This window comes from Dipodomys ordii, unplaced genomic scaffold, assembly GCF_000151885.1.
Source record: "Dipodomys ordii isolate 6190 unplaced genomic scaffold, Dord_2.0 Scaffold2, whole genome shotgun sequence".
Taxonomy (NCBI): Eukaryota; Metazoa; Chordata; class Mammalia; order Rodentia; family Heteromyidae; genus Dipodomys; species Dipodomys ordii.
Window position 1 is genome coordinate 9155936 of NW_012267218.1, and position 10116 is coordinate 9166051.

General features: G+C 58.1%; 1 protein-coding gene across 1 annotated transcript in view; it reads left to right on the top strand.

Annotated features, from left to right (window-relative positions):
• The window catches only part of Itpk1 (inositol-tetrakisphosphate 1-kinase), a 132635-nt gene extending 123081 nt beyond the window's left edge, over positions 1-9554 (top strand). The window contains exons 8-10 of the mRNA XM_013017640.1: positions 1424-1491; positions 5553-5715; positions 9024-9554. Coding sequence (XP_012873094.1) covers positions 1424-1491; positions 5553-5715; positions 9024-9382 — 590 coding nt within the window. The 3' untranslated portion in view covers positions 9383-9554. The remainder of the gene's footprint in view (positions 1-1423; positions 1492-5552; positions 5716-9023) is intronic.
• The last annotated feature ends 562 nt before the right edge of the window (positions 9555-10116 follow it).

Consider the following 10116-nt stretch of genomic DNA (forward strand, 5'->3'; position numbering starts at 1 on the left):
GGGAGCATGTGGAACAGGAGAAGGAAGGCAGGGCCTGCAGAAGGCCAGAGCAAGCACCACAAGTGGGGAAGCTCTGCGCTAGCCTCTGACCTGTCGGGCTTGGCCACCCCACAAGGCTGGCTCTGGGCTGTTGCCCCGGAGCGAGGTCAGTGGGATTGCCCGGCACAAGTCCCGCAGGGTGTTTATTTTTCCCAGGCTCCTCCCCAGGACCATCTCTCGTGCCCCCCGTCTGGACTGGCTCTGGTCGGAGCAGCGGGAGGACTGTCGGGCACACCCGGGTGGCCAGGGGCCTGTGTGCCCCACTAGCGGGAAAGATGCCAGGTACACCTCAGTGCTTGCCTGCTTGGCCTCTGCCCGAATCACTTCCTCATGCATGATTGGTGCGGCGCCCAACAGTGCCTGGGCTTCTGGGGCCTGGCGATCGGAGCAGGCTCCCTAGTGCCGGCACACAGGCCCTTACCGGTGCCCTTCCCTAGGGGTTGGGTCCTAGCGATGGTCACTGTGTCTTGGGGATAAAATCCACCCTACTCTGCAAAAACTGGAGCCCAGCTAGCAGGGTCCCTTGGGGGGCTTCCTAGCCCAGAATGGTCCTGTGCTGTTCTTGGAGGGGACGCCAACCAGGAGACGCTTCGCCAGAACTGAGACTTGGGCTTGTAGCTTTGTGATCCCTGCCTTCCTTCTGTATGCCCCCTTCCAAGTGGGCTTGAAACTTTTCCGCCTGTCCCCCAGAGTGACCTTGGCTTACTCCTCTCCAAGAACATGTGTCCACCGTGGATGAGCACTTGGGCATTCCTGGAATGGGTCTGCCTCTCTGGGTGCCCCAGTGAGGCACGGAGGAATGGGTGCTGGCAGCAGGGGTGGGAGTGTTTTCAGGGGACGGAAGTCATTCTGTCTTTTCTGGGGTGGGCCTTCCGGAAGCTCTTGTTCTCATCTCCAATTTGTTTTTTTTTTTCTCTAAAATGTGGGAAAACATCAGAAAACTGTATCTTTAGCTCTCACACTAGTGGTACCTGAGTCCATGCGCATGGGGGTTCTGGACCAAATGGCATTTACTAGACCTCTTCCCTTTGGACTTTGTCTCACTTACGTAGCCCCCTCCTCCCAGCCCCCTTTTGGTGACATTTCTGTGTACACATAAGGTTAGGCCTTATGTGTATGACACCCGGGTCAGATACTGTAAGACTATAGTGAAGAGGGCCTAGTAAACCATTTTATGTGGGCAGAGAAATTAAAATGGGAGCCTCAAATGGACACATGTCCATTCAGGGCACAACTAGGGGCTCCCAACTACCTAGAGCCCAGGGTGCTGCCACTGGACACAGCCTGACACATGATCGCTCCTGGCTGGTGTGGTGCTGTCCTCTAGTGTTCAGTGGTGGTATTGCATTCCTACCTAATTCTGTCTACCTCTCTGCCATTTCAGATCGAGAGTCCATCTTCTTCAACAGCCACAATGTGTCAAAGCCAGAGTCATCATCCGTCCTCACCGAGGTATGTCTCTTCTGAGCTACACCTATCCAGGCTTAGGAATGGGGGTGCTGTTTGCCGTGAGGTACCCCACCGATCATTCTAGCAAGCGAAGGTGGGAAGGAGGGCCCAGGGCCCAGGTAGCTTCCAGAGCTCCTCTCCTGTGCTTATCTCAGGCCCTTGTGCTGGTGGGCATTGCTCTGTGCACACGACTGGCAGTGAGTGGTGAGCACACAGGGTCTGGTGGAAAATCTTCCTTCCCTTGGTCTCCAGATGGGGCCAAGGCAACACCACTGCCCCTTCCCTCCCGACGCAGGTGAGTCCAATGAACAGTTAAGAGCCTCTATGATTACTGAGGTAGCGTGAGACATCCTGGCTGGGGGTCAGTAATGTCCCTGTGTGCCAGGCCGCAGCCCAGGTGCCCAGAAGCCTTAAGCCTCCTAGGAAAAGCGAACCACTCAAAGAGACTTAGTCACTTCCTTCGCATTCAGAGGCACAATTCACCTGGGGGCCGCAGTCGAGCATAGGTCTGGTTTTGCCACCATGGCTAAAGTCAGAGCCCTCTGCCACATTGCTTCCATCCTGTGTCCTGGGAGGCGTGGCTTTCCCCTTCTTCCTCCCCCTGATGGACTCACCAGTGAGAGCTGCCACCCACCCAGTGTCCCTCCTGGCTCCTCTGTGTTTCCTGCCAGGGACCTGCCCCGGTCTCCTGCTCCGCTGGAGCCAGATGGCCTGTCCATCCCGGGAGGCTCTAGTTCCTTTGAGGATCCAGGATGTGCTGCAGAGTCGATAGAGCAGTGTAGACAGGGACTTGGGCGCCATCCTCCCCCAGGAACAAGTCAGAAAAGCTTTGGCAGCAACCTGTAAACATCTAGATCTTTGAGGCTTTCCTCCCACTCTGGCTCGAGGCTTGCTCGTGAGGGCTGTCAGTGGGAGCCAGCATTTGGCAGCTTTCCATGAAGCTGCCACTGCAAAGATACCCATGTGGTCAGTGCCACCTTTACCCCTGGGGATAGCAGTCTGCCAGATGGCCACCGGTGGGCCCAACGGCTCCATTCTCCAGCCACTTGTGACCAAAAGCATGCCCACATTCATCTTTCTACCCCATACCCACTGGGGCCGTTGGGAGAGCAAGACAAGAACCCCACTGGCCTTGAAATCTCACCTCTTTCCTCAGCTGGTACCCTTGATATGGACTTAGCTCCACCTGAGCCTGCGGACCACGCTCCTGGTCCCCTTCTGAGTCACAGCAGGGGTGCTGAGTGGCACATGGGCTCTCACTGGGGTGTGGCTCAGGGGAGAGCTCTTGCTCAACGCCCTGGATCCATCTCCAGTGCTGGCAGAAGAACCACCACCAGAGGCATGGGCCCTGACTGGACCCACTGCCATCCATGGCCCTGAGCCTCAGTTTCCTCATCCTGCCCCAGAGTGTCTCTGTGAGATTCACTGGCACATGTCAGCCAGGATAGGGGCCAGGGGCCATCTGGGACCCTGTGTGATATGTGTTTAGCCCCTCCCTCCCTTCACTGGAGTTCAACCCACAGGCAGGATTTCTGTGCCTTTCTCTGGTCCCAGGCTGGCTGTTCGGATTGGGATAATCAAATGCTTTCAGGAGGATTTCTGAGATTCCTCAGCACTGAGCTGAGAAGTGCTTTTGTAAACCGCACATCAGGAGATGGAAAGAGCTGCCTGTCTGCCAGGCCTCGGGGCCTGCGCCTCACCCAGCAGCGGGCTGCGCCTCCGTCCCCTGGTTCTCCCAGTTTCTTGGCCTAGGTGTTTTTGTTACCCCATGTGTTGGGGTAACAAACGAGGTCTAGGAGGTTGCTGTGCAGCTCGGGCGTGCAGCGGGGCCAGGCTCTGCCCTGTTCTCGGACTTAATGAAGACGCTGGGCTGGGGGACCAGCAGCTTTCCCCACAGGTGACACAGCAGGCATGTGCCCAGGAGCAGACTGGTCCTGTTCCAAAGAACGGGCGGGACTGGCTTGAGGTACGCATGCCAGGAAGTCCTTGTTGTCCAGTTCAAGTCAAAGGCCATTTGTCTTTGTGACCAGGCCTTTGTCCCTCCTGACCCAGCTTTGAAGTCTTTAAAAAGTTGAGATGAGATTAAGATTTGTAAAATTAACTCATTTTTTTCTGTTTGTTTTTTTTTTCTCTCCTTGGTGCTTTTACTGGGGCTTGAACTAAGGGTCTTGCTTTGCTTAGTTGTCTTTGTTCAAGTCTGGTGCTCTGCCACTTGAGCCACTTTGAAAAATTTAACCATTTTATTTAACTTTTATTTTTCTGTCAGTCAAGGATCGTGCTCTACCTCTTTGAGCCACACAGTTCCACTTGTGGTTTTCTGGCGGTTAATTGGAGATAAGAGTCTCAGAGAAGCCGGGCACTGGTGGCTCACACCTGTAATTCTAGCTACTCAGGAGGCTGAGATCTGAGGATTGCGGTTCAAAGCCAGCCCGGGCAGGAAAGTCTGTGAGACTCTTATCTCCAATAAACCACTAGAAAACCAGAAGTGGTGCTGTGGCTCAAGTAGTAGAATGCTAGCCTTGAGCTGAAGAGCTGAGGGACAGCGCCAAGCCCAGAGTTCAAGCCCCACAACCGACCAAAAAGAAAGTCTCAGGGACTTTCCTGCCCACCCTACCTCCTGAGTAGTAGGATTATAGGTATGAGCAACCAGTGCCCCGCTATAAATTTAACCATTTTAAAGCCAGCAATGCACATTGGCATCCACCTCGCATAGCTGCCCCTCTGTCTAGATCCAAACCTTTTCTCTCCCTGTTCCTGTGAGCACTCTGCCCGTTCCTTCTACTCCCAGCACCCAGCAGCTCTGATCTGTGTGTTGGCCTGCTTCTGACATTTGTATAAATGGAACACAGCTTCTCTCCCCTCCCAAGGTTTATCATAGTCTGTCTTTCCTGTGGTCAGACACTGTTTCCTGACCACAGGTCCTTGAGCTGTCCATTCACTCGTTGATGGACACTGGTTGCTGGCACCTTGGACCATTGGGAATAGTGCTGCAGTGAGCACTGGGGTCAGCGTCTCTGTGAGTCCCGATTTCGGGCCCCGGACGGAAGCCTGCCAGGACCAGGACTTGCTGGGGCATGTGGGAGTTTTCACTGTAACCTTGTAGTCCAGCTGCATTTCTTCTTTGACCCTCAGAGAACCACTGCAAGAACTCCAGTAATGATCAGGCACTTCATATGTACCTTGTTGTTTTCCCCAGGATTTAGGGGTACCTCTCAGGTCTCACTGTCCCTACCATGTCACAGACCTCCTTATTCCTAAGTCCCAGAACTGGGGAGATGCTGCTAGCATTTGAATCCAGATCCCCTGACTCCTCCTCCTCCGTGCCTGTCCCCAGTCAGGCTAGAGCAGAAAGCAAGTGGGCTGGGTGTCTTTGGGGGCAGGGTAGAGAGCAGGGGGCCTTTCGCTAAGGGCTGGACATGGACCCCAGAGTCGTGGGCACAGCAGTGAGCAGCCCCTTTGGGAAAGGCCAGCTGGCGAGATGGGAGCTTCCCTTAGTTCACACTGGTTAGGAAGACAGACATGCCTGCCTCCGAGTTCTGTGAGGACTGACAGCCGCTCCTCAAAACCCTAAAAACTTCACGCCCTCAGTCCACCAGTAAAGGTAGGCAGGGGTAGTAGTGGTCAGGACGTCTGTGCATACCCGTGCCTAGCTCTGCACCCCGCCATCTCCTGCAAACACTCAAGCTGTGTGCTCTGCTCGGCTGGGCCCTGCCCAGGGCCCAATCCTCCTACCTTGAAGGCCCAGCTCACTGTCTAGGTAGTCTCTAGAGATTGGAAAATCTGGCTCCAAATCCCTGTGCTTCAGGCTGTGTGACCCTGGATCCACTCTAGCCCCTCTCTGAGCCCATTTCCCTGTATGTAAAATGCAGACGCCGACACTGCCCCCAGGTAGTGCTGCCATCACCCACCAGCGCATGCCCGGTCCTGGCAGGACATGGACAGCGGTGGTCCTGGGTCTGCCCTGCCTCCTGGCTTCAAGGACGGCAGCTCACAGCCAGGTGTGTCTGCGTGGGGCAGGGCAGGGCCCCTCCTCCCCCCAGCCTGACCTCTGTGTGTGTTGGCAGCTGGACAAGATCGAAGGCGTATTCGAGCGGCCAAGCGACGAGGTGATCCGAGCGCTGTCCAGCGCCCTGCGGCAGGCGCTGGGCGTGTCGCTCTTCGGGATAGACATCATCATCAACAACCAGACGGGGCAGCACGCCATCATCGACATCAACGCCTTCCCAGGTGAGAGCGGGCCCGGTGCCCCTGCACTTGGCCTCCCGGCCTCCTCGAGTCTCCCGGTGTCCTCAGGCGGCCGCCCCACCGTGCGGTCAGGCTGCTGTTCCCTCTGGGCAGCCCCAGCCCGGCCTGTAGCATGGGGGCGAAGCCAGTGTGTGTGAGCCTTGCCACACATGTAGGGCTTGCCAGTCCTGGGCAGGGTGGAGGAACCCCGGGCATCGAGCCCCTAGGGAGCTCCAGGCCCACACAGCCTGAGCACTGGTTCTTGCATCAGCATTAACTGATTGGATCCTCCCAGACCTAAGGAGCTGGAAGGACTTGGAAGGGGACACAAGCCCCCACCGTTGGCATGCTGGGAAACGAAGGCCCCAGATCACATAGCACATGAATGTCCAGGACAGGCACCCCGGGCAGGCGCTGCTGCCGCTGCCCTGAGCTGTGGGGCCCTTGGCCGTTATCCCCAGCCGAGCCCCAGCCTGAGACCATTGGCCTGGCGGGGACAATGGGGGTCACATATGTGGCGTGGCTGGGGTTCACCAGGTGCGTGTAGAGCGCCTTGGCCCTGCGGCCTGCGCATCCTCACTGAGATTAGAGGCGAATGAGCTTTGGTTGTACATGGCAGAAACAGGCCCTTGTACTTGCTCATCGCCACCAACCTGCTGCGCTCCATCGATCCTCCTGACTCAGCCTCCCAGGCAGCGGGGATCTCCTTGGCTTGACACTTGCCTTCCTTTAGTGCTGGCTGAGGAGGAGAGCAACCCAAAGCACTGCGTGAGCCTTCCAAAAGCCATTCCTCCCTCCACCAGGCCGCCCCCTGCCAGGGGGCAGAGAGCCACTGCTGCCAGCATCACAGTCTGAGGTGGAAAAACCCAGGCTCAGAGGAGCCCACCCGCACCTTCAGCCGTTCAGCTGGCACTTTCCAGGCAGGGCTGCTGGTTCCTCTCCTGACAGCAGGAGGGCTGAGGGGCTGAGGGGCTCCTCCGCTCCTCTGGGAGGCAGCACCGCACAGCCCAGCCCGACGAGGAGGGAGGAGGCGCCACCCAAGAGGGCACAGAGGGACCTCCAGGGGCTGGAGAGGGGCCTTCTGTGATTGGGCAAGGACCGTCAGACTCCCGGGAGGGTGCTTTGCTTCCCTGGTCGCCTGGGTGTTTTGGGGGTGGTTTTGGTGGCAGCATAGAATGGGGGAACGAAGGCCCTGTGGGTGCTCAGATCACAGATGAAGCAGGAGCCACACCAGAGGTGAGTCTGCAGCTGCAGGGGTGAGGCTGAGCCCCGCAGAGGCCCTGAGCTCAGCGCTAAGAGACGGCCCCACAGCCCCAGACAGCTGGGAACTGGTACCTGGGAGATAGCTTTGTGAGCAGGCCTAGGGGGACAGTGCCTCAGGCCCACTACACCCCTCCTTCCCGCCCCAAGGGCTGCCTCAGCCTCTTGGGGGTATAGGCCCAGTTCTGGGGCCTGGAAAGTAGGAGCAGCAGTAGCAGCATGCGTGATTGCCACCACGCGCCCGGCCTGCCCTGAGAGCTGGGGTAGCCTCGTCTCGTCCTCACAGCTGCAGGCCAGCACTAGACTGCCACCCGCTCTGCTCACCCGTGGTGTGGGGCCGGGGCTGGCAGACCTGTCTTCAGTTTAGGAGAACCCAGTCGCAGGGCCAGAACTGAAGCCTCGCAGCCCCAGCCTGGCCTCTGACCTTGAGGTCAAACCTGCCCCTGCGTTTTCCATCTGTAAGGGCTCAGGGCCCCTCACTTCAGCCCCGTGCTCACTTCCTGCGGACATGGCAGGATGGCTTGTACGGTGCCCAGCGGGTTTCCAGCCCTCGGTGGCTGCTCCGCCCCACTCGGGAAGCACATGGCTGCCCTGGTGTGTGCGGCCTCATCTGCCATGAAGTAGCTGCAGGGAAACGGCCTGCCCGGTTTCCTGGTGGCCTGGCCCAGCACAGCCCGGCCCCCAGGACCCTTCCCCTGCCAGCATCTGTCCCAGACCGCCAGCCACAGCGGTGGTCACAGCCCTGTGGGGGCCTGTGCCCAGGGCCTCCCTGCGCCTGCGCACCTCTCTCTCACCTGCTCGCTCTGGGTACTGTTCTCAACCCCGCAAAGTTGCCCAGCGGGGAAAGAGGGGCACCCTGGATTCTGGGTCTTCGTTCGGTGTCAGCAAGATCCTCACCCTCAGTGTGGAACCTGCTGACATTTGCATATGTGTGTGGAGTGTTTCTATTCCAGAGACCCAGGCCTGGCCTGGTCGGTCTGCTCCTGGGTGCTGACTCTCAGAGCACGGGGCCCAGAGGGCTGCCTGTGGTGTTGCTGGGTGGAAGAACAAACTCAGTTTGGGTCGTGGCTACGGCGGGGGGGGGGGGGGTGTTCGGACACCACCCAGGTATGGGACTCTCTGTGATGGCCTTGGAGGCAGAGTGCTCTCAACACACGAGCAAGGGAGCGGAGGCTGGGAACAGACACAGTGGCCACCAGTCAGGCCTGAAGCTAGACTCGGCTGGGTCCCCGGTCCCGGGTCCCAGGGCACCCATCTGTTCATCATCCCGAGCAGGAGGACTGGGCCTTGGCCCTGCTGCATCTTGCCACATTGGCGCATGTTAACCAGCCTTGTTACTGTACCCGAATTCCCGGGGTGGGGCAACACGGAGGATGAAAGAGGACGAAATCGATTGCAACCACAGGAAAAGGACAGTGAAACCTGTTCAGGTTGTTTGGGGAGGGGGAAGAGGAGAAAGGAGAGTGAGGAGAGGCTGAGATTGATTGGAATACATTGTAAATATCTAGAAATGTAGCGATGCCATCTCCTATACAGCTAACGTAAGCCAAGAATAATAATAATAATAAGAGATACTAGAGAACAAAAACATTGCTTTCTGATATCCCAAGAGAACAATTTTGAACTGCTTATGAAAGAAATTTCCCCTGTCTAAGGCTGTCTTCCCCTGCTGAGAAAATACAAGGAAGGAAATGAATTATACCTATGCCACCAGCCCTACCTTCCCGATTCTTCGCTGCCACCAGGCATTTACCAGCAGCCTTTTACAGTGGTGTTTCCTTTAAAACCTGGAATTCTGAGATGTAAATTTTTCATTTTGTGGCCACTAAGTTTTAACTTTGGAAATGGAACTCCAAGATCCATGATTTTGGGGGAAGGGATCAAATTAATGTTCGACAGAAAAAACAAAACTCTAAATCGGTGAGTAATCGAAAGCAGCAGAATCTGTTTCAAAATCAGCCAGTGCCGCCCGCAATTTCTGAGCTCATCACTTCCTCTTCCTCTCTCGTCTTCCCGGCTAACACCCCATGTCTCTGTCTCCCCCACCCCAGGCTACGAGGGTGTGAGTGAGTTCTTCACGGATCTCCTGAACCACATCGCCAGCGTCCTGCAGGCCCAGAGCACCGCCGCCACCGCCACGGGGGATGTGGCCCCGCTGAGGCACAGCCGGCTCCTGGCGGAGCAGGCGGGCAGCCTGGCAGGCGAGCGGACGTGCAGCGCCAGCCCCGGCTGCTGCAGCAGCATGATGGGCCAGGACGCGCCCTGGAAGGGAGAGGCCGAGGCCGGCGGAGTGGGCGCGGGCGGCTCTGCGAAGCTGCCGCACCAGAGACTCAGCTGCACCACGGGGGTGTCGCCCAGCTTCCAGCAGCACTGCGTGGCCTCGCTGGCCACCAAGGCCTCCTCGCAGTAGCCACGGAGCCCGGGACCCAGAGGGGCAGCACGGAGCACGGAGCGCGCCCGCTGGGCCAGCGGCTCCCATGGAGGACGCTACTAAGAATTCCCGAAGATCTGATGCTTCTTTGTTTTAATTGTTAACCTGATTCTCTGATGTTGGGGTCTGGATGGGGGGTGGGGATGGAGAAGAGCGCCGCGCAGGTGGCCCAGCCTCCAAGGAGAGGGACACCCGCCTGCTCCTGCTGTGCAGAACCCCCACTGAGTTTACACGCTCACATTGTCAACGCTAGGTCTGGGGGGGGGGCATGTGCGAGTGGTTGCCCTGCAAGTGTGAGTGCACGTCTGTGTCCGTCTCCGTGGCTGCTGTGGGGATCCGGGAGGGAGGCCTGCGGCTCCTCCCCGCAGGGCAGGCTGTGTGGCTGAGCAAGCAGTGAACGGTTCCCCCCCTGCAGTCCACACCTGGACCCAGCCCTTCTTTCCCTCCTGCAGTCTCCACGGCTGGCTGGCTGCCCGCTGAGGCTGCAGCGAACAGCTGACTTCTTGCTCCCCAGAGGCAGGGGGGAGGCTGAGGGCCCCTTCGGGCCGGGAACAAGGCACTGTGGGACTTGGGTTGTGCTCGCAACCTAGAGAGACAAGAGGAGGGAAGCTCCCAGGGGTGGAGGCCGTGGTCCTGGCCACTGTCACCTGCTAGAGCGCACAGGCCCCTCCCAGCGGCACGGCTGCTCCCTGCGATCCAGCAGGGAGGAGGCC